This window comes from Labrus bergylta, chromosome 15 (genome assembly GCF_963930695.1).
Source record: "Labrus bergylta chromosome 15, fLabBer1.1, whole genome shotgun sequence".
Lineage (NCBI taxonomy): Eukaryota > Metazoa > Chordata > Actinopteri > Labriformes > Labridae > Labrus > Labrus bergylta.
The window spans coordinates 11,419,731-11,444,814 of NC_089209.1; the positions used below are offsets into that span (position 1 = coordinate 11,419,731).

At 40.9% G+C, this 25,084-nt stretch overlaps 1 protein-coding gene across 1 annotated transcript in view; it reads left to right on the forward strand.

Annotated features, from left to right (window-relative positions):
• Positions 1–665: 665 nt before the first annotated feature.
• Positions 666–25,084, forward strand: part of afg1lb (AFG1 like ATPase b) — a 32,436-nt gene continuing 8,017 nt past the window's right edge. Inside the window, 7 exon segments of the mRNA XM_065964117.1 lie at positions 666–780; positions 1,010–1,269; positions 4,385–4,445; positions 4,939–5,040; positions 5,297–5,424; positions 10,044–10,143; positions 14,705–14,763. Of these exon segments, the coding sequence (XP_065820189.1) occupies positions 666–780; positions 1,010–1,269; positions 4,385–4,445; positions 4,939–5,040; positions 5,297–5,424; positions 10,044–10,143; positions 14,705–14,763 (825 nt within the window).

A 25,084-nucleotide genomic window follows, 5' to 3' on the forward strand; every position in this document is an offset into this window, starting at 1 on the left:
TCAAAATTTTATTTTAGTGCATTTTAAACGCCAAAACTGTCAAATAGAAGCTTTTATATTGAAGGCAACTCTAAACCACTTCCGGTATTGTTCAGCGTGTCACGAGCGCTAGCTTTACAGTTCAGCAAACTGCACTTCCGATCAGCTGAGGTTCAGCTGACGCTGCTTGGCCACCTGCAGAAGGGTTTGTTTACAACCGCCCCCTACCCCTGCCCCGGCACATTTGCAGAGATTAGATGATAATGGTAATGGTTTAAACCGGACACTTTTCACATGATCGAATTGTAAAAGAGTTTCCGCAATAAATGAGCAACCACACGTGATGGATCCGAACTACAATATTCCTGAAGTGTTTTTTTTATTTATTGCTGTAACGCTATGCAACAGAACAAAACAAATCTCGTGACATGCGGAATCTTTTAATAATCAAATAATAAGCAAAAATAAATATTAAAGTGCCGTAATAAGCAGCAGTGTTTCCATTGTTTCAGATATTTGGCTAAATTTAATTAAATCATATATATATATATTTTTTTAAATATATGGTACAATTTACGAAGACTTTTTCCCCATTTTAAAAATGTTCACGCTTTTGTCACGCTGTTCGTACAGGGGTTCATACTTGTCAATCTAAGCTCAATAAAGTTTTCCCATTTTGAATCATCATGGCGGCGCACACGGTCCGTACAGCCATCAGCTGCTCGTTCCAATTTTTACTAAAAGACACTTTTCTGATTTCAAAGAAAGTTTGCCGTCTGTCGGCCAGTTGCACCAGTAAAGGCAAGTGTCCATCCGTCATTGTGTGGTGAATTGTTTTCATTTTCTGCGGGATTAAGATTGTCACATAACTTGTCCTCTGAGGTAAAAAAAAACCATTTGGTGGTTTGCTTACAACATCACCTGTAACATCTGGATTATGCCGTATTTAAACGCCTCGTCTTTCAAATAATACAATCAGGTCAGTCTTGTTTGCGTTGAGCTGTGGTATTCTTTGCTGTATTGATTGTAGGTTACACTAACTGGAGGACTTGCAGTTCATCTTCATCATCTTACTCAGCTGAGAAACACTACGATATCCTCGTTCAGCACGGCTCCCTGAGGAAAGATGCTCAGCAGAGAGAGGTGTTCCTGCAGCTAGCTCAGCTGCAGCAAACCCTGAAAAACTACAGTAACAGCATCTACTTGAACCCACCTCCATCTAGTATAAACTCAGACGATGACAACTACAGACTTGAAAAAGAAAACATAGATGAGCGACCTTCTGCAAAGGTAAAGCATTTGGCATGTTGACATGTCATGATACAATAGTGCAATGGTCTGAAAATCAGGTACTATACCCTGCAGTAATATGAATGAACACTCTTCCTTTAAATACGATCACTATAACTTAAAAACGTGTTTTAGGAAACATTAAGTCATGGATAATTGTTGTGATTGACCTATTGATTTACATAATTTGTTGATTCTCTGTAAAATACTTATCTTAAATTGATACTTGTTATCAAAACAATGAAGGACAATCGCTCAAGACCACAACGCAGACTTACCCACAGTTGCAGAAAGCAACTCCAGATTTGATACCCAGATTCTATATCCTGCAAGATGAAAGAGAAGACATGCTCATTTAAAAAAAACAATTCTACAGTTCATTTAGCAGATGAAACATTTTTAAACCATCTTCTTCAGTGTTCTTGGTGCACTAAGGTCTTCCTATTTACAAGTTGGCACCTGACTTATAAATCTATAACAAAAAAAAAGAAAAAACTCAGTTGTCTCAAAAGGCTCCCGCCAAAATCAATACCAAGTTAAAGTAAATGTTGGAGTGTTTGTACCGTAGGTTTGTACGTTCATCTTGTAGACCACACAAACAATGACAAGTCTACCATGCCATATCTGTTGTTATGATATTCCAGCAGTTACTGAGATGCCACTGTCACTATATATTTCTGTTCCTTCATGATGACAAGTGCAAAATATATAATATGAATTAAATGTTCTTTTTACTCATTCACTATTCTACACAATGCAGAAAAAATGAAACTGATTCTGATTGTTTACGATCAACATGGGAGCATGGCTTTGTTTACAGCCTCAGTGCAGCATCTGGACCCTCATTCTGTCATAGAGCTCCATTCATATTTCAAATATGGAAGGGACTTTGGAGTGCACAGCACTGTACTGTAAGTTGTAGCACCCATGGTGGCCATGAGGCTCAGGTCAGAGGGAGGGTAGGGGTCTGGGAAGCTTATTGTGCATGTGAGTTTTGGACCGGTGTAAAGCAGGGGGCTGTTGTTGTTTTTAGGTCAGGGGAGCTGACTGTCTACTATTTGGTGGTGGGAGTATTTTTTTTTTTTTTTTTTAGCTGGTTGGCTGGCACAGACACACAGAGTTAGGCAGAGATTTTGGAAGGCAGCAGGGCAGACCTCCCGCTGGGCTCGTCCCGGCACCCCTCTCACTCTCACCGTCCCCATGCAGTAATGAGGGGATCCCCATTGTCTGCCCCATTCTTGTCCTTTTTGCTTTTGATTCGGGACTTTGACAAACACTTTGGTGTTAGGCTATCAACACCACCAACCCCCCCACCCCCCCCCCCCCCCCCCCACCACCATCAGCTCCTTTTTGCACCTTATTTCTTGGCCTGTCTCTCGCACACACACGAATACCACATACACACTGACTGGAGTACTTATGCAATTATTCTGGTTTGAATCAGGTCATACCACTGTCCTTTCGGTGTCTGTTCTCTCTGTGAAAGTGCCGCCATTGTCCTCACTAACTGACCAAGTCTGTGAGGAGAGTACACTTGACTTAATATTGACCCAATGTGGCGTGGTTTTGCGGATGGTCGCCTAACAATGGGCCATTGTTTTGCTGGAGCCATCCTCTCTAAGTCAGACCTGATCAGAGTCCTCCTCAACATTATCTGTCTCAATCAGGACAGCCTGACCAGAGAAATCTTTCTCAAACGCCAACAATAAGTCTGTTAACCGTGTAAGTGTGAGATATGACACCTTTAGCTGTAGATAAACATGTTCAAAAGCAGTCGCTTTAAAGCCAAGGGACCCTGTCCTGCATGTGAACTTTCCACTCATGTGCCAGTCAACATCCTCCAACAGGGAGGGGAGACGAGGCCAGTGAGCCCAGCGAGACAGAGCGGCTGAGGAACGGCCTTGTGCTTCTCCACTCTGCCGTGGCAGAATGGCTTCCAGCCACCACTGACAATTACCCCGCCATGCCAGAGGGCAGCCTGGGAAGTCAGGGAGAAGTCACACACTGTTTTGCCAGAGCAGACAGGAAAGGCTTGTTGCTCTTCCAGAGTTTCACTCCAGCTTAGGAAGACAGGACGGGCGGGGACAGTGGGATGAAGAGGGAGGCAGAGGGAGAGAGGGGGAGGATGGGTAACAGGTTTGTTTTTTCGTTTAGTTTTCAATTGGCCATTGTGTGCATTTATCAGAGTCAAGTGCTCCTTCTGTGGTGGACACCAAGTGCAGGGGACACTGAGTACAGTCTCCGTTAAATAGTTGCTAAATTGAATTTTAAGAGCACAAACCTCTTTTTCTATTTAGTGCTGAGTTCATCCAAAGCCATGTGGCGTTGCCTTGGTTACAGAGATGGACCATCTTCAACAACACAGCTTTTACATCGGACATAAAAACACCACAATCAAATGTTCCCTTGTTTACGTTTATGTTTCAAGTCATCATCTGCATATTGTGATTAAACTGATGACATATGCGTTTTCATGGTCTGGCCATCTTCAGAGATATTTGGCTTTACTCAATATTTCTCAGCCGGGTCACACAGAAGACGTTTTTTTGAAGCATGGACCTTTTGATGATAGGAGGCAGGCAGCACAATGACTTCCAGCAGCACCTCAATGAAACAGTACCGTATCACAATTAGCAGCGCTAAACAGGCTGCACAGACAAGTCCACTCCATCTCGTATGGAGCCTCATCCAGTCCTCTCCGTTTTGTCTGACAAATCCCCCCATTGTTCCTCTGATGATGCTTTTCTTTCGTGGGAACCCCGGCTTGTCTTGTTGATTAGATCCCCTTTGTCTTCCTCCCCTGCAGCGGGCCAGTCTGGAGAATGTGAAACCTCACACTGTAGTGGTGGCTTAATGCCTCAGCATACTGTGTTTATTAAACCACGATTCACTCTTATATGGTAATGAATATAACGAAGTTTATATAGGTCACCAGTTATACTGTTTTGTTATTCTAATAAGGAATTAATCTATGCGATAAATAAAAAAAAAAAACCTATTGATTTATGGGAAGCTGATGCATTATTGTTTGCGCTGACAAGCAGCTGTTAAAAGACTTCATATAAAACAAACACAATACAGTAATTTCCTTCTATTTCCTCTTTTCCCATTAAAGGAGGAACCCTCTCAAGCACCTCCACCTCCACCCAAAGGCTTCTACATTTATGGAGATGTTGGTAAGATCACAAGTTATTTATATCACATAAAAAAAATAATAATAATCATTACATATTCTCCATGACGTTAAATTCTTGCAGGGATCCCTAAAGTTTGGGATCATCCCCATGATGGACCTTAAAGTTACTGCAAGAGGGCCACGAAAAGTCAGCAGCATTAGTAAAAAAACAGTTAAAAAATAAGATATTTTTAATTTGTGCAATTAGTATTGCTTAAAGTAGTTTAGGTTTAGACACATTTCTGTCAATGCATTTGCTCAGGCAAGATTTTACACACAATGTTGCTGATTATGAATATAAAAACTTAGTTTCAGATGTTAATCAGAGTTGTTTGATAACAATTTTTGTTGGGCCCCAGGATGTATTGAGATTTAAATGGGGTTGGGGCACACTTAGGTTTTTGGAATGGCTGCTCATCAACATGTTTGAGATCAAGACAGAAGTAAAAAAAAAAATAAATAAATATATATCTTTCATTCTCGTTTGCCTTCAGGCACAGGGAAGACCATGCTCATGGACATGTTTTACTCCCTGGTGGAAAACCCTCGCAAGAAGAGAGTCCACTTCAATGGCTTCATGTTGGACATCCACAAAAGTTAGTGTTCTTCTCCTACTCCGCAGTACAAACTGCATAAAAGTTTGCTTTCATTACTTTCTGGAGGGGTTTTCTGACTCCTAGTGCGCATGAGATGCTATATTTATCTCTGTGTTTGTCCTGGAGCCTTGCTGTTAATTGTCTACCATTATGCAAACAGGTGAAATTACAGCTTTATTCTGTATTGTCATTAGGTTTGGGTTTGTGATGCAGCTGTGCTTTAAGATGTGCCTGATGTTTGTGTGCCGCTTTAAAGGGATCCATCGGAGGAAACAAAGCCTGCCAAAACGGAGGCTAGGGAAAATGTTCACCTATGACCCCATATCGCCGGTTGCCATGGAGATCAGCAATGAAACCTGCCTCCTGTGTTTTGACGAGTTTCAGGTGAACAAGTGTGTTACAGACTGTGTGTGTGTGTGCACGTGTGTGCGTGTGTGTCCGTGTGTGTGTGTGTGTTAGCTTTAGGAGCTACAAGTAGTTCAATAAATAATAAGAATTCTAAAAGGTATGGTTTGATAATCCATCAATATATAAACCTCAGAAATTAGCTTTAAAGGTGCTAAAATATGCTCACAAAAAGTACTAAATAATATCGAGACCAGCTCTATATGACCAGGCATGCTGATTCTGAGCTATTAAGGTCAAATCAATAACTCTAAGCCTTAAAGCATACCAAAGATTTAAAGTAAAAACATCTTCAGAGTTTAGTGTGAATGTAATTTAAATATTATCAGTCTCTACTACTACAACAATCTACTGCAAAATTCCTGTTAAATAGCAATCTGTCAAGTAATATATAACTTAAAGCATATTTCTCTACAACAGTCCGTCTAGTGACAGCAAAAGTTTGACAGAATGTCTCTAATGTTCGTGTTGAAGTTATGATCGGTACATTACTTTGTGTAACAGACTTCCTCTTTCTATGTATTATATTGTCCTCATCTTTTCTGCTTGCAGAATATTCAAATATAAGGGGAAATAACAACAGTAGATATTTTATGTCGTGAAGTTAGAGTCAATACAAAGCCCAAAGACATGAGAGTTTTACATGTACAGTAACTCACAGGTCAGGGATCTTTAAATCTGGCAGGAGAAAGAAAAGCATTTATATGTTGCCTTTTTTTTTTCTTCTTAAGCTCTTACTTTTTAATAGTTTATTCTTTCCTTTAATGTTTCACCTTGTCCGAGTTCAGTGTTGAGTGTTCATTTTATGATTATTTTAAGCCAAGTTCTTTTCTGTCTGAACAACTGGAAGCTTCTGAGCCTTACGTCTCTCAAAAACAGGACTGGGGACATCTAGTGGCCATTTATAAACATAGCAGAATTGTAAAATGACTTCCAGTAACAGCACGTCTCTTTCCTCTAGTTTGTGGTGAAGTAGTAAAACACTGTTGCAGAAGAAGTTAATACGTCTGTTATCTCGTATGTTGTAAAGCTTTAAGTTTTATTGTCATTGCTTTGAAACTGTAGTTCAGTCTTTTAATCTCCTCCTGTTGCTCGTTTATGTTCACGCACAGTTAGTTTGCTCGCAAAAAAAAGTCATGCGTTGTTTTTGCTACTAGATCTACACGTCTAAAAAGCACAGAGTCTCATTATCGTACCCTGGTGTCAAAAGAGAGAGAGAGAGAGAGAGCGAGAGAGCCACTTCTGCAGCTGCTCTCTTTAAGGTAGTTAGTCATTCAATGCCTTAAAAAAAAGACATGTGCTTTCGTCTTCATCATCAGCCAAACACATCTGCTAGCGGCACAATGATGCTCCTCTCACTGATATCATTACAGTTAATGCCAGCAGGTCAAAAGGTCACAGAAGGTGCGCTTGCTCTCTCTAATCACTCTCTTTGCATCTGCGAGGATCAAGAGCTGCTCCTTTCATCTGCTGCTTCTTTCACGTTTGAAACCTGGACGCTGTTTGTGCATTCTCATTGATTTGTTTTGTTTGCCGTCGCCGGCTTTGCTGTTTTCGCTTGTCGACTGTTGCCAGTGAATGGAGGGGAAACAAGCAGACATGTGCTCGTTGTTTGTGATGCATAAACAAGAGGTTGCGAAGGTTGGAAGAGTTGGGGGTGTATGTGTCTGTGGGTGTGGGTAGGGATGGGGGGGTGGGGGGTCTATACCAATCAGCATCCTCCTCCACTCAGCCATGCAAATGAGGCTCCGGGTATCAGTCGCACTCTCCTGCTTCCTTAAGTGAGTGGAGCTAGAAAGCGACTGGCGGCGGCGGGTCAGATGGATCTTATCCTCTTAAATGCTAATGACATTTCTCCATTCTCTTCATTAGCACCGTGCCATTATCAGTAATTTGTAGCCCCCCTCCCTCCTTTTACGGCCCTCTAATGAATCCTCGCCGTTGAGAGGTCCGAGATGGAAAATGGAGAGAGGAGGAAGAAGAAGAGTGAGAAGACACCGCTCGAGCGTCATTGTCTCAGGGCCTCGGTGACTGTGCGGCCTCTGTGAAATTGCTCATAGGTTGTGTACATAAAGAGGTGTAACATCAAAAGAGGTTTAATTTGGCACCCGTGGGCTACTCTGCAAACTGACAGCCGCTTGAGTAATTGGATGCTCATTTAAATATCGGCATTGGGAGATGGAGATTGCGCCATTATTTTGTGTTCCACAAGTGCTACATCAGTCCCCCCCCCCCCCCCTCCACCTTTCTTTTTCCATTCTGTGGGTACACATTTTCTCTCCCTCTCCCCCCCTTCTCATTCAGCAATCAATATTGTCTCTCATACTATGCCCATGTTGAGGGCACATGAATAAACAAATCCAGGTTGTATAAAAGGTCATTTTTAAATGATTCTTTTGTAATGAAAATAAAAAAATCCTGCAGTTGGAGGAAATGGGGGGCCTCTTCAGTGGGACACAGAGCCTTGGCTTTCTGTTGATTCTCATTACACACACTCACACACACACACACACAATCACTCACACAGGCACTAATTTCATGCCCCTAGCCACCTCTCCTTAGCAAAATCAAGGCTTTAACACAAATGTTAATCAAGTATTGGCAAGGGCAGTGGGGCTAATATGCAAAAGCAGAAGACTCTCCAGAGTATGAAAGGGGGCATATGCTGTGGGTATGGCCATCAGAAGTGGCTGTTATATACAGCAGAGAAGGTAAGAGGAGAGGGTGGGACTGAAGACTGCTTACTTCTTGAACTGCTATTATTCCAAAATGCCTTGCGGAAACACAAGATGATACAAAAAGGCTTCAAAATGTATCTCTTAGTTTTCTGAAAGCGTAGATGTATTTTTTTTTCTTTTTTCATAGCAATGAGCAGTGAGGAAGTCAAATTCTGTAGTTTGTCACATTGGACAAGTTAGTTTAATTTATCATGTTGTATGCACGCAAAATCTGGAGATTTGAACAAATTGATATGTGGGAGAAACATCTTAATATCCTGAAGTAAACACTGAAATGTCAACATGACAACCTGTTCTTAGACTGTTTATTTAAAAAGAAAAACTATAAAACTATTTTCTCAGCTTGCATAATACAGGCGTATATCCATCATTGTGGTGTTTGTCAGACCTCACACTATAAACAACACAAAAGGTCAAATCAACTGAATCTGGGTGGAACTACCTGTTGAACAAAGGCTGGAAAATCATGTGTGCAAAATTGACAAAGCAAGCATTTTTCCTTTTTTTTTTTAGGTTTATTTTGGGGCTTTTTATCTCTTCATTTAGAGCGCGGATAAAGTCAGAAATTGGGGAGAGTGAGAAATGACGTGGGAAAGAAGCCAGAGGTTTCCTGCAGTTGGAGGAAATGGGAGCCTCTGCAGTGGGATACAGAGCCTTGGCTTTCTGTTGATTCTCATTACACACAATCACTCACACACACAGATTTGAACCCGGTCTGTCCGCTGCAAGGATTACAGCGTCTGTACATGGTGCACGCGCACTAACCACTCGGCCAACTGCACCCCGTAGTTTCAGTTTCTACTGAGATCAGACATACTGCAAAATGACAAAGAAAACATCTCTGAAATCATATTTGAGATAAAACATATTTTTGAACAACAGTCATTATAGTGACAGCAGAAGTCTGACAGTACGTCTCTTTTGTTTCTTTATGTTTAGAGGACTATACCTTCTGTACATTTTTTTAAAGTCATTTTGTTGTAATCCAGCCATGTGGTATTATTCTGGATATTAAGTACATTCTATTCGTGCTTAATATTGGGCTATCATGGTCCAAAGTCACACATATATTAAAAACATGTTTTATCACATCAAAAGTTTAAACAGAGGTGCAAAGGGGGAGAGGTGAGAGAATAAGAACAAAAGTGAGAACACTTGGTTACTTATATTAAGGTAACCGCTCTTCATTTATCGTCTAAGCAGAGTGTTGTCATTGACCTTTATTTATTGTGGGCTGGAAATGATGTCGACGAAAAAAGGCAGCGAGCTGTTGATTTATATTTATGTATTATAACCTTGTAGCCTTGTGTCAAGTTCATACAACACATTTGCACTCCCATTAAAGCTCTTTTATGGACATTGTGGCGTCAGTCGGGATCCACATTGCTCTGTGTTTTAGTATTTGCTTCCTCTTGTTTTCTCACCTGCGTTCGTCATCTTCACGTCGCTCTGTCTGTTGATTAGCTCGGGACCGCTGCTTTGCCGCAGATACTTGTCCTCAGCAGAAAGCCCCTTAGTGACCATTTTGCAGTCAGTTCAAGTGGTTTAGGTGTGTGTGTTGTGTGTGTGTGTGTGTAAGTGCACATGGATAGATTGTGAATGGTCATAACCAGACAAAAAGGAGTGAATGAGCACACCTGAATGACACTAATCAACATGCAGTGTTGATGGCATGGTTTGACCTCGCTCACACACACACACACACACACACACACACACACACACACACACACACACACACACACACACACACACACACACACACACACACACACACACACACACACATTAACGTACATGTGGGGGGATGAGAAAGGGTAAATTGAATGTGTGTCTCTTCTTCTGTGGTTCTGTTGTCAGGTAACGGACATCGCTGACGCCTTGATCCTAAAGCAGCTGTTTGAGACACTGTTTAAGACCGGGGTGGTGGTAGTGGCCACCTCCAACAGACCCCCCGCAGGTAAGTCAACCAGTGTTTGAACACAAAGTTTTGGACGTTTTAATGTATTATTATTATTATGTGTGATTATTTACTATACCGTTATTACTATAAAAAGAAAACACTGCTCTGTAAATGGGTGGTATTGTTTTGCAGCGGTCTGCTGGTGTCTGAGATCTACTCTACTCACAGTCGTTTATACCTTGAGCTATAAAACATAGAAATTCCATAGTAGAAAGAAACTCTTGCTTCAGGTGCTCCTTGAAATGGAGGTCGATGCTCTCAGAGAGGGACCTTATACGTTCAAATTATAATTCTATGGACTCCTTCTCTCAGGTTAGAATCCAAAGGAAGAACTGGAGGACACAAATCACTTAAGGCAAATTTACTTTGGTTTACAAGACGACAAACTAAGTCATATAGTTGTCTTGTAAATAGTTTATATATTGTAAATATTATCACACTAGGGATGGGATGTTATATGATAAGATATTTTATTGCAGCAGCACAAAGACAGTAGAAGAAGGTTGTACAAACAAAAATGTTAACACAAGAGATAAGATTAATATAAATGTAAATGGGAGGTATATACAGTGGGATACACGAGTGCTGTCTCATTTCCGGTACTCCCTACTTACATCCCACTTTCATCAGCCAGTGAGTGAAGACTCGCTGTGAGTAGTATTTAGCTTTTTCAAATCTGTACCTGCAATGTTTGACTGAGGAAGACTCAGTGCACTGAAACGGTATTCCTCTGCACCAAAATGAATTCAATGCAGTACTTTGCATAGAAATTCCATGGTTGTTTGGGGAATATAACATTCTATGTTGATGTAGGAGTTTGCTAAGATTTTAATCTCTAACTGCCAAGTATTGTCCACTTTTATCTCTAATTTGGGGTAAGCAAAAATGTAAGGAATTCTAGCTATTAATAGAAAGTTCAGCTGTAAAGGATGGAGAAGTTGAAAGGCTAACTGTTAAATTGGATCAAGCAAGGTCTTAGCCCTGAAGATCCATTAAACTATTCAGCGATTAAAACCCTGTCTGCTTGCAGATAAAATAACAAGCAATATATCATTGACTTTAATGTTTGCTTCTCCTCGTCTAAAACCCCCAGTTTCTCTACATAAATCTACCTTATTCAATTAACACTTTTATCCAAAGTGCTCTGCTCCAGCGGGAATCAATTGAGCTTAACACCACCACAACTTAACAGCAATGAACACAGCTCTCGCTGACATGATTAAACCTTTTACACAGGCTTTGATGTTGCATTTACTGGCAGCCAAGTATGGTTGGATAGAGAATAGTGAGCCCGTGATCAGGGTGGAGATGAATGCATGATGTGTCGTCTGGCGTCTTTCTTTCTCAGGAAAGATGTTGATGTCTTAAAGTCTTGAGTAGGTAAAGTGGATGGCAGCAAGATGGCTCTCGCAGACAAAGACGTGCATCTCTGATGTTTACTAGCTATTAAGAACAAAGCGACAAACCATGCAAACTTAATAGAGTGCCTACTTGGTATTAATTACATGGTTAATGAAACACTGAACGCTATAAGAGACAACTGGACATGAAAGGCATACATTTTCCATCTTTGTTGATGTGGAGATGCCGGTATCAAAAGCAGAGAGGTTTTTCTGCTTGAACAGCTAAAGTGGTATTTTGTTGTTTTTAAACACTGATGATGTGTAATGAGTTTGAGGAGGGTTAGGGGGATAAATGGCATCTTATTTTGGAGTGGAACACCCCTAGTGCTTGTGATCTCACATGCAGTTGAATGGACTTAAGCCTGTGGGAGCTCATATTTATTATATTTATTTAGCTACTTTCCTCAGTTACATTAGCCTGGCAAATACTTGAACCTATGGGAAATAATCATAATAAAGGACAAACAGCTCGCTAGTGGTTTGATTTAGCACAAAAGATAAACATACATGATACCCCTTGCTTTCTTCAAGGATTCAATTTTTTGTAAATTTGCTTTTTTTGCTAGGCTGACCCCACTCATCTTAATAGTAAATGTGAAGTTACCATTGGCAGCCCGTTAGCTTAACCCAGCACAAACTAGAAAGAGGATGTTGCTGTCTTGGCTCAATGTTAACAAATCCACATAAAAGATATAAGCATAGGCTCACTTATTGTCATGTTATGTCATGTTTATTTAAAAACATAGAAAATTATTTTAAAAAAGTACACAATTTGGTTTTATATAAAGGCACCATTGAAGCCGGTTAGCTTAATATAACCCAACACAAAAGAGGGAAGTTGTTAGCTTGGCATAAATCCACCCACTTAAAAAACCTTTTAAACTGTCTTATAAATGAGTTATATCATGTTTGTTTTTTCCTTACAGAACCTGTAAACCACATTGCATACTCTCGTTTTTTTTAACAGTAAGCTAACTTGAGCCAGTAGCAACCCAACACAAGCTGGAGATAGGGAAGTTGCTAGCTTGGCTAAAAGTTACCAAATCCATGCACAAATACTCCAAAAACTCTACTCATGTCGTTTTCTTAATTTCCATAATATAATTGGCCACAAAGCAGGCCTATACAATAGAGGTGGGAAAACATTGATGTATGTAAAGATTTAAGATTCTTATCTTCTGAGATTTTAAATAGATTCATAACTTCCAAAATTCAGCCAGTCTCACAGATGACTGGAGTAGATCCTGAAGTATGGACTAATTAAAAAAAAGACTTTGAATCATGAATCCAGATTTGTTTTGAATCAAAAATCGTTTCTCAATCGAATCGTGACCCCAAAAATCAAATCGAATAGAATCATGAGACACCCAAAGATTCCCAGCCCTACTATACAATGTTGTTTTTCTGAAAGCTAACATTGGAAGCCTGTTAGCTTAACCGAACACGAAAGAGGGAAATTGTAAGGCTAAAAGCGAGTAAATCCAACAAAAAATAAGAACAAGTTATATCATGTTTGCATACCCCAAGAAAGACCCTTCTCGTGGTAGAACTTTCTAAAGGCCCAGGGACCTTTCGGGGGCAGGGCCTGTAGCGCCCGCATCACTGATGGTCTCTTGATTGGTCAGCTACTTGCAGTGTTTTACGTCACCCGCCATGTTTAAAAGACAGCAGCTGCAAGGCCACTGTTTATGTTTCATTGTGCTTCAACACTACTATTCACCTTGTGTCGAGATGGACTCAGAGAAGAAGGTTTTCCAGGGTTGATTCATTGAATCGATTTGCAATGCAGTACATAGTGTCGCACAAATGATGATGCTGGCCTGCCTGTCCCATATATGGCATCATCTTTGTCATATGGCCTTCGTCTTCCTTTAAACTGCCATCTACTGGAATGGCGACGTAATGCTGAGATACTTTTATTGCTTCTCTATATGTCATTGGCCTTCAGCCCACGGTGGAAATGCTGACAATTGGCCACAGGAACACTTTAGTTCCTTGAAGAGAAGTCCCTGGAACCAAAAATTTAAAGGGAGCATAAAGGGGCAACTGCTGTTTACCAGGAAGCTACCATTAGCAGCTAGGATACAACCCCCAGTAAAACCAGAAGGTTTTTTTTAATCCTAGTTCAACACAAAGACTGGTAAAGGAGTGACTGTGAGCCTAGCTCAAAGGTGAAAAATCCAACCACAGAAACCTCTAACGCATGAATTAAAACCTAATATCTTATTATATTTTAGCTTTTATAAAAGCTTAGTGGAAGGGCGACACAATGGGATTTATTCCCAGTTAACTCTTTCCAGCAAGTGAATGCACCCGTGCAAGAAACTATCCTGATAAAACCCCTTGCAAGAAAAACAAAATATTGATTTTGCATTGGAGTTTAAACGGTAAGCGCACGAGATGTGAAATTCTTATTGATGTGCTGTTAGCTTTTTAAAAACCTTGAAACAGACCCAGGCTCGCTCAAGTCATGTACTAAGCTGAGTTAACTGATTCTTGCTTTGGTTGTCACATGTTAAGGTAGTAGGATAGAGTCAAGCTCCTGAAAAGACGAGTAAGAATATGAATCATGGTACGTCTTATATTGAACTATGCCTAAGCCTTGTCAATACTCATGTCACATCCAAAACAAAGTGCATTACAATATAGGAGTTATAAAGTGAGTACTTTTTGCGTGTCAGGTGCTACTGTTGTTAGCTCGAGCCCAAACATCAACAACAACCACTTGTTTGTGTTCGCAGCTGGAGAGAGCTTAAGCCTCTATGTGTGTCTCTGTATGTGTGTCTCTGTCTTTGTTTATGTTCGTGTGTCGTCCCTATCTGTTTTATCTGTCTATCACGGATGCTACTTCAGATGTAATTTGTTCCAGCCGAGCTAATTGAAACCTCTATTCAGCGAGCTGCTGTGGACATTGTCCATGCTGAAAAGGCGACAGTCCTTTCTCTCGCCACCATTGTTTGGGAATGTAATGAATTTTATGTTGCTGCCGGTAGAGACATCCATTTTTCTCTCCTGGTCCCAGTCCTTTTGTCGTGCCTCCCCACCCATCCTTCAGTTCATCAATAGCCACTTTATCTGCCAATCTGCGGCAGGGGAATGACATTATTAGGAGGCTAAACAGCACCTCTAATACAGGCCCTCCCCTCTTTTTTCAGATCTGTACAAAAACGGACTTCAGAGGGACACCTTTCTACCTTTCATCGACGTGCTCAAGGTAGAGACAAAGTCATCCCTCTCTTTTTCTTGTTAATTTATTCATTTGTTTATCACACACACATACATACACACATACACACATTTGCATGTGCGCCTCTGTCCCTCTGTGTGTCCTTTTTTTGCGAGTTGCTCTTTAGTGGTTTGATGTTCTGTGCTTCCTGGATGCCTTGCACAGTGTCACAAAGCTGTCTTTGATCATACCTGGGCATGATAAAGACTCACACAGAGAGCGAGAGAAAGGTAGCGAGAGATGGAAAGAGCGCAAGTGAACACAGGAGATTTAAGTAAGAGATGGGCGGATGAGCTGAGTGACTAACCCAGACTGCTTGCATTTCAAAAGTAAAAAGGGGGAGGCGTGTGGTTAGCATTTCCAGCAAAATATCTACTTTGCAATTTTAAGCAGGTAGAACCATTATCCTGCCTGCATCTCAGATGATCATTGATGTGTTTGGAGTGATCATGATCATAAATAATTGCATCATAATTTGTGGTCATGCATTTTGCAACAGAGAAAGGCTGCATTCTTGCGTCTTTTATTGGTATTTAGTCCCAATATTAAAGGCAAGCATATTCAGCTGCAGTGTTTGGAGTGCTCAGATGTGCTGTTTGTTCGTCATTATTCACTAGACAAACAGTAAACGGAAACACCAAGCAATGTGGATAAGAATTCAACAGAAAAAGGGCACTGGTGTAGATCAGTACGTGGAGCAGGTGCCCCATATACAGAGGCTGCAGTCCAGGATGCATCGGCCACAGGTTCGACTGCCCACCGTTCCTATTGATACATGCATTCCCCACTCTCTACTTCCCTCAGTGACTGTTCTCTCTCTTTAGCCCTCCTATCAATAAAGGCCAAAATTCACAAAAATTAATCTTAAAAATCATATGCCACACATATAAGCAAACAAACATTAAGGATTAAGGTGGATACAAAGTACAGTAACTAGTTGGTGATATATACTTCCCATCATATATTTGTAAACCTACATATAAGCTGCTTGTAATACAGCAGATGTTTTTCTGGGTGTAACATCTTCCATGAATGATGGATGTTTCCTAAACCAGAGTTTTCACTGAAGATAAAAAATATATGGGAATAAAGAAATGAATTGGTGATACCTTAGGATAGGATATTACTTTATTGATCCCCAGAGGGGAAATTCGGCGATTGCAGCAGCACAAAGACAGTAGAAGAAGGTCGTACAAATAAAAAATGTTAACACAATAGATAAGATGAATATAAACAAATAAGTTATTATAAGCTATTTCTCAGAAGTATGTAACAGAGAAATACATGTGAAAATATTAATAAATATATAGTTTTAATTTACATAAAGACATGCAATCTAAGTTTTCAGGAAAAGTCTGGCTGTCTTACACTCAGAGCCAGTATAATGTTGCTGATAAATTGTTCCATTTAAATAGAGAATGATAGATAGATAGATAGCTGCCACCATTTGTTGTTAAAACAACATTGTTTTGGCTCTAATCATTGCATGATTTGCCTAATGCTCATATCAAGTCATATCAAACATCTGGTTAGAATAATATCTGAAGAATAATAGTTATCAGTGCATATTTGTCACACAACTATTTGCAAGCAACATTTAAGTAAATTATGGATTATACTCTGTACAATATGATTTTATATGACTCCTGATCAGGCTCTAGATATCGTACTACCTGTGCTGTTGCAGGTTTTTTTTTTACATTTACCTGAGACCTGCTGCCTGACAAACGTCAGGGTACGAAAAAGAAGGAAATCTCCACAATGATGCTTTAACAAATGAATACAGGTTAATCTGCAGCATCCAGTCCAAAGAAGGTTCCAGGATCATCAGACATCCAATGTATCTTTAAACACACACACACACATATGGTAACACAAGCATATATACACATAAGCAGTACGCATACTACAACAGGGGAGGCCTTGGAGTCACTCCCATCCCCACCCACTCTCCCAGCAGCACCCTTGCCCTCTCTAATCCACCCTCATCAGGGTCCTGAATGCCTGTTGTTCTTCTCTGCCCCTCACTACCTCCTCTTTCAGGGTCCCATGTTCCCCTTTGTCAGGCCATCTGGTTTTCGGGGTCGGGAGTTTTTCTGGGGGTGCATGGCTCTCTCTATAGCAGCCTTCTCAGAAAAGTTAAAGCGTGTTTTAGCGGGGTCACGCTGCTAACTAGCTGACCCTTAATAGATTGAATTAATGCTGGCAGGGAGCAGCAGTGTGGGTCCTCCTCCCTGAGGCTGCCAGCCCCTGCATGTGCGTGCCTGAGTGTGTTTCCATAGAGAGTGAGGGTGTGAATGAGGGCATTAAAAAGTAAGAAATAGCCCCTGACCTCTCCTCCCTATTACCTGAGCCGGAGTGGAGGAGGTTAATCCGCCTCTGTCCAACTCGGTTGACGTCTTTATTTAACTATTGACTTCTGATTAGTTGGGACCCCCCTTTTTCCTCAGCATCCCATCCCCCAAATGGGTCCTAATCTTAAAAGGATGGGTTTTTTAACCCTATGTCGATCTGTCTGCGTTAGGTATTTAGTGCTCATAACTGCAGTCAATGTGGTTAATTTTATATGCAGACCATTTGATATTATAAATGTTTTGATACCAGTGTTGCCTATCTGGTTTCAATTCTGATATCTAGCTTTAAGTATTGTATCTCTAAGATACCAGTGATATAAAAACTCAAACATTTTATTGGTGAAAAACACTGATTGCTGACATTTTGCCAGCCTTACTTCTGATTATTGTGACAAGAGCATTTCCCTGAAGATGTTCTGGACAAGGATAACAATTTTTAAGTAGGCCTATTCAATGAGTTTTTTTTTTTTTTCAAAAGGACCAGATTTGAAAAAAGTTCAAGTGCAAATGGGCAGGAGATTTACATTTATTACGTTCAACCTTTTCAAGCCAGGAATTGAAACATGCCAACACAACAAATGTTCACCTTAACATCACGTTAAGGTGATGTTTCATTAAATCCCATGTTCTAAATAATAACATATTTTTATTCAGGTTGTTTCTACTAAATTCCCCCTGCTTGAACAGTCTGGGTTTTTTATCGCATAACTGTTTTCATTCCAAACTACATACTAAACTTCTGAATGTGTAAATTAGCCTCCTCATGAGAATATTTCTCTGATATTCAAACAATGTACGTGCCAATAAATTTGACATGTTAGGATCTTCATTAAATGAAAACACACCTCACCTAGAACTAATCTTTATGTTTGTGCCGTTATTTGCTCATTTTTGGCTGCATCAACAGCATGAAAAGCACTGTCGCTTGTCGTACATATTTTCTGAGAGGAGATTCAGAGGCCATATTAAGAAAAAGGACCTCGTCCAGTCCAAGAGCCACCTCCTGAATAGCTCTGATTGGAGTATACAGGGAGAAGAAATGTGGAGTAGTAACACAAACCGTGCATCCTGGGGTTGCTTCAGTTGGCACACATTTCCCATCACCACTAATTAGACATTGAGATAAACCTTCGGGGGAAAAATTCCCTTTAATTCAAAGTAGATGTTCTCCTAACAGGCAAGCGACTTCAAAAGACCCAAAAGTCCCTGACTGCTTTGAAATATTTAGTTTGTTTTCTGTTTTCATTCACACAGTCATTTGTAATTTCTTGTCCTTTTCAGCGCCTCTGTAGACTCCATCAGGGACTCTATTCAGTTGTTTGGGCTTCTTTTTCTTTGTAGCCATGGCAAAGCTCAGAGTTCTGTAAAATACAGGGTTTAAGGGCTTTTTTTTAATGGACACTGCCAGTATTGTAACTAAGATTCTCTTTCTCCCTCACAAACCGTCCTCCCTCTCCACTCCACTTTTCATTGCTCTCTCCCTCTCCATCCGCGCTCTTTATTCTATTACCATCCTGTTCTGCTCGCTGGCTTTACTCACCCAAGGTCAGGTCTCTATATTTTGGTAGCAGAATAGTGACTTTATTTTCCCTGTGCTTGTTCGATTGCAGTTGCGCACAATGCTACCGAGGGGTGGGGTGTGTGTGTGTGCGTGTGTGTGTGTGTGTGTGTGTGCGTGCGTGTGTGTGTGTGTGTGTGTGTGTGTGTGGGGGGGATGACAACAACCCTGAGGCAACTTTGAGTATCTGTGGGTTTCAAGCTGTTAACCCTTCTTTTGATCAGCTCTCCTTCTCCTTTTTGTGTGTGTTATTGTTAATAATTTGCAATCCGCTGTGCAGTTGGTGATGAGAGAACAAGAAATATATAAATAAAGGCAGGCAGGCAGGCATTGAGAAATGAGGTAGGCCTTGGTGAGAAGGACGGCCTGGCAGTTCAACTCCAATAGATGTTGATGTTTGATGACTGTCATTGTTCTTCCAGAGCATTTAATAGCAGGGCAGGGTTTTTTTTTCTTTCATATCAGTTTCTAACTTGTACAAAACAGAACAATTTAAAAAACTACAAAATCGATGTTGCTCCTTTTTGAATTCTGCCTCTCTATTCATTACCTATTTTTTAATTGATCCACTCACCTTGGCTTGTATTTTCCCTGCAGCCTAACTGATGTTTTCTAATCTTTTATTATAAGCATGGGCTCGTGTCAGATGCCTTTGATCAAACCTGCATGCATGCGCACAGGTGCATTTTAATCTACTTTATGTATTCATTTGTAAAGCAGGCCACCTGCAGACTGATGGCAAAATTAAATTCACTTTGCTTACATGAACATTTGAAGCCATTTTTCTGTTCACTCCAGATCAGCACACTCCCCTTTTGATGCCTGTTTTCACATTTGTAACATCATTAAGCTGAAAACAGCTGCTTTTAGATTTTATTAGATGTTGTGAATTTAATTTCTGTGTGAGGAGTTATTTGCTCGCGGTTAAACACTGAACTAATACCAATGCCTCTCTATGAAAAGTAAAGAAACCGTCAGTGAGATCATTTTTTTTAACTAAGTTGTTATTTCAGTTTCAACAACATATGCAATAATATCTACAGTTTTAATTTATTTTGTTTACAGCTGTGTCTATGATATCACAGATAATTAACAACATTAAATTACAATTTCTCCAACATTTATTTGAGTATGCTGAGCCCATTGAAACGACTATCACTGGTGTCCGAAAGAATCTCATTATTACCTTCCACTTGAATTCCCTCCATGTATTAGAGTTTGTTACAAGATGCGCTCCAGAACATATTTCATCCCATTTGTCCTTTGGTATGTCTGTATTCATTTCGGTTTCCCATCTCCCTTTTTATCTGCGATGTATTATTCAAAGTCATGCCTGTAAATACATGATAAAAGTGACCTATCATTTTCTTACTACCATTTCATGTTTGTAGTTCAATTGAAAACTAATCTGGAGTGGGCTCCAAGACTTTGATCCATTCATTATCTTTAGTTAAAAATGTGCTTCATTGTAAAAATCTGAAGAAGTTGTGCTAGAATGAAAAGACTAGAAAAGTGTCTAAAAGTTGTAGCAATAAATATATAAAATAAACAGTTATAGTGCAGTGACTGAATTAACTATAGTTACAGTGCAGTTAGTTATTGCACAAAGAAGTACTGAACAGTTAGCAGCAGTAAAGTCAATATTGCACATTATATTCCCATCTTATTTGCGAAAGCGGGGATATGTGTTGAGAAGTTAGTCCACAGCTTTGGGGAATAAATCTCTTCCTAAGTCTGTTTGTCCGTTGGTTCTGAGTCTGCCTGAGGGAAGGGTAGTCGGCATGCAATGTCCAGGATGAGATGTGTCCGTTTAGGATGGATGAGACTCATCTGTGAAGACTGATCGATTGGATGTCTGTGAGGGATGAGAGAGGGGAGCCAACAATCCACTGAGCCGTTTTGACCATCACCTGAAGATCAGTTTTTTCCCGACGCAGTGTAGCTATAGTACCAGACAGTGGAGCCGTACAGCAGGATACTCTTGATTGTGCAGCAGATCACAATGAAGTCTGTTGTGCCATAGGGTCCTCAGGAGAAGGATTCGTTGCTGGGCTTTCTTTATCGTGTGTGCTGTGTTCAGGTTCCAGCTCATGTTCTCTCAGAGGCCCCCCACCCCCAGGAATTTAAAGCTTGTGACAAGTTTCACCTATTCCTCGTTTATGTGCAGTCCACTGTGATGTGTTTTTTTTTTTTAGTCCATTATTATTCCCTAGGTTTTTTTTTTGTGTTGAGGTGCAGGTTGTTGTCTTTACACCATCCAGATAATGTTTGGACCTCCTCCCTGGAAGCTGCCTTATTATTGCTGGAGATCAGACCTACAATGGCGGTGTCCTCTGCAAGTTTGAAGAAAGGTTGGAGCGGAATGGGTGGATGTGCAGTCATGGTTGTACAGGGAGTAGAGAAGTGGACTGAGGACCAGCCTTGGGGTACACCGGTGTTGAGGATGATGTTTGAGGAGATGCTCTTTCCCAGCGTTGACATGCTGAGGTGTGTTGGTGAGAAAATCCTTGATCCAGAAAGAGGGGGGTTCCTAACTGCAGTGTGTTGCAGTTTGCTGACCAGTTTGCTGGGGTAATGGAGTTGAAGGCCAAAACTGAAGTCAACAAACAGCATTCTAACATAGGTGCTGGTCTGTTCCAGGTTGTGTAAGGCCTGGTGTAGTGCGAGTGAGATGGCGTCGTTTGTTTGTCTTTTGGTCCTGTAGGCAAACTGGTCTTGATCAAAACCAGCTGGGATGCAGGCTTTGATGTGGGTAAATACCAGTCTTTTCATGCATTTCATGATTACCAGAGTCAGGGCAACCAGCCATTAATCATTCAAGCCTGCCGATGTTTTGGGCACTTGGATGGTAGTTGCATTTTTCAGGCAGGTGGTAGCTGGAGCTTGTAGTGACTGATGAATTGTGTGTCTGACTGCAGCAAGCTGGTTTGCACATGCCTTCACTGCCCGGCCAGGGCACCGCTGCTTTGTTGCAGCCTATGCTAAGTAGAGCCCTCTTCACCTGACAGGGCTGCAGGATGGTTGGCTGGTTGTTCTCTGAGGGTGTGATGAGGGGGGCTTTTTGGAGATTTCCTCAAAGAATGCAAACTATTAGTTGAGCTGGTCTGGGAGGGAGGGAGTTGTCAGTGGAGTGGCGCTGGTGGCTTTGTTTGACGTCTGTGATGTTCATGATGCCATAAACAATAATGTGGGATGCACTGATAATACTAATTATAATAATGGCTTGGATTTATATAGCAGTGTGTATGAGAGATTCTGCAACATGGTCTGTGAGTGATGGCCAGTCTGAATTTGTTTTTAAAATGAATGCAGGCTTAGTCATGGATTTGATGTGTGACTGGAATGATATCATGGAGTCCAGAAAGGCATTTTTACGTACTTGTGGGTATGGGCAAATGGAGCAGCCATCGACATCAAGAAGATCTCCAACCTTCTGGAGCAGCGCCTTAGAGGTCACAACCTTGAGCTCTGTTTTGTTACTCTCCATTCTGAGAAGGTTAGTTGACATCCATGTTTTTGTGTTGTGTATGCAGTTGACAATTGACTGAGGGGAGAGACTGGGTGGAGGGTTTAGCACTGAGGTAGAGTTTGGTGTTGTCGACATAGCAAAGAGATGGTGTAGATGCTGAAGAGAGGGGGACCAAGGACAGATCCTTGGGGGACTGGGGCCAGGCAGGAACTGGAATCACTGTTGGTGACAAATTCAATTTTCAATTCAATTCAATTTTATTTGTATAGCGTCAACTCATAACAAGCGTTATCTCAAGACACTTTACAAAAAGCAGGTAAAAGACCTTACTTATTGTTATGTTACAAAAAGCAGGTAAAAGACCTTACTTATTGTTATGTTACAAAAAGCAGGTAAAAGACCTTACTTATTGTTATGTTACAAAAAGCAGGTAAAAGACCTTACTTATTATTATGTTACAAAAAGCAGGTAAAAGACCTTACTTATTACTATGTTACAAAAAGCAGGTAAAAGACCTTACTTATTATTATGTTACAAAAAGCAGGTAAAAGACCTTACTTATTACTATGTTACAAAAAGCAGGTAAAAGACCTTACTTATTGCTATGTTACAAAGATCCGGCCTATCCATCATGAGCACTTTAGCAATGCAGCAAAAGTTACAGTGGTAAGAAAAAACGATCCGGTGGGGAGGGGGTAGGGGTGGGGTGGGTGTTTCTGTTGTGTTGAATCAATTGATGCTGGTAGCTATTTGCCTAACTTCTGATTCAGACAACATGTTATTAATTGTACAGAAGAAGTCACCTGTTGGACTTAGTTATGATGTCAAACGTGAAAGAAAGTGTCTGTAGTGTGTGAGTCTTATACTGCCACTGGAAAAGATCAGCGACATGCGGTTGTAAGACATTTCAAGAGTAGGAACTCTTAACAATGTCTGTTAACAATTGAAACAAAGAATTTACGATCATGCATTTTGTAATATTTATGACAAAGACCCCATGAAACAATGAGCAATAACATAGCAAAGAAAAACTGCCTTTAAACAGACAGAAACCCCAAGCAGGACTAGACTTATTGGTGGATAGCTATCTGCCTCAACTTCCTTAAAAGTAGCGGTATTTTAAAACCTGCTCTCTCATTGCAGAGCTTTAACTAAAGTGATGCAATCACTTACATGGAGTCCATTTCTGTGTTTCTATCAACTTTGGTGTCCTTGGTCGATCAGGTGCAGATAGCACAGATTCCACTGAATTCTGCAGCGGTTCGGGGTTTGGGTCCTCATCAGGGCTCGAGATGAGGTTGAAGGTGGGGGGTCCAGTGAGGTCCTGGATCAGGAAAGGTGGGGCCTCCGACTCAAAAGATGTTTCCCCAAGAGGAGCAGCCCAGGCAGGGGGAGGTTGTGAGAACGACCTCTTGGAACAAACCACGGCTGGCCCAAGGCGGTCACACTTTAAGGGAATAGATCATTAGGTGTAATTAGGGTGTTCACATTGTCATGTACCCCCCCTGACTGCCCAAGAATGAATAAAATCACCAGATACCCACACACACACACACACACACACACACACACACACACACACACACACACACACACAGCAGCTCCCCAGTTAGTGAAAACACTTTGATGTCAGAAGAGTCGTCCAGAACTTGCCAGCATAAAGGCACTGTTTTAAGCTTTCTCTCTTTTCTCCCCTCTTGCTCGCTCTCTCTCTCTCGACCCCTCTGTCCCTCCCCCTCCTCTCTTTTCTTCTCTCTCTCCACACAAGGCTGTAAGATACACATGCTTGAATGAACGACAACCTTTCTCCCTATACTCTCTCTCTCTCTCTCCCTCTCTCTCTCTCTCTCTCTCTCACTCTCACTCCCCCCTTCGTCTCATTTTCAGCCTTCCCACCCTGCGTTTCTTTGAGGTCTGGTCAATTCTCTCTGGGCCCAGACAAAAAAAGCATCAAATGTTTTCTGCTGCCGGGTAATGAGGGAGTGGACCTCATCAGGGCCCAATAGTCAGCTATCCTTGGCTTTTGTTGCAGCTCAATGGCACCGTGCTCTTTGAAAAACTCAAAAGCAACTTTTTGAGGAGTAAAAGGATGAAGAGAGATATGGCAGGCTCAGAGGGGAGCAGAGGCAGACATGCGAAGAAGAAAAAAAAGCCACTCTGTTTTTATGCTAAACGGCTGTCCAGAAGGAGCAGTGGACAGCCCGGACAATGACGTGATTGGAGCTACATGTGTTTGATTGACTTTCTTTTTAAGAGACTCTGATTCTCAGGTCTGCCATCGCTCTTGTCAGCACACCCCCCTCGTGTCTTTGAGTCCTGCAAGAAGTGAAACTCGGGGGGGAGGGAATTTGTAGGGGAGCTAGTTCCAAGTTGCTTTAAGTGAGTCAGGTGCACGTTAGACTAGTTTTTTCAAACCGATACAATAAGAAAGTAGTGCCCATGATGATTCAACTAATTCTGCAGCACTTTGAGATTTGTTTTTAATTCATTTTCAACATAAAAAGAGAACAGTTTACACCCAAGCTAAATTATATCAAGCCTTGCTCCCCACTCTCTCTCTCTCTCTCCCTGCTTTCTGACTCTATCCACTGTCCTATCTCTAAAATAAAGGCGTAAAAGCCCCAAAATGAATCTTTTTTTTTTAGGGAGAAAAGCAACAAATTCTCTGAGTCAAATGTGTTTTGGCCCCACATTTAATTGATTAACTTGAAACAAGATCTATGACAAAAGCTCACTTTTAAAACGTTTCGTACGTCATTGTTTTGTTGATACACTAATCAATTTATCCTCCAACTTTTCAATGAAATCACAAAGTAGAACAGGCACTCTAATTGTTTGGCCTCTAATTCAATTATCATTCATTATCAGCGATTGCTTTTAACCAATAGTGAGAAAGAAAAATCCAAACAACAAGTTGATCATTTAAGG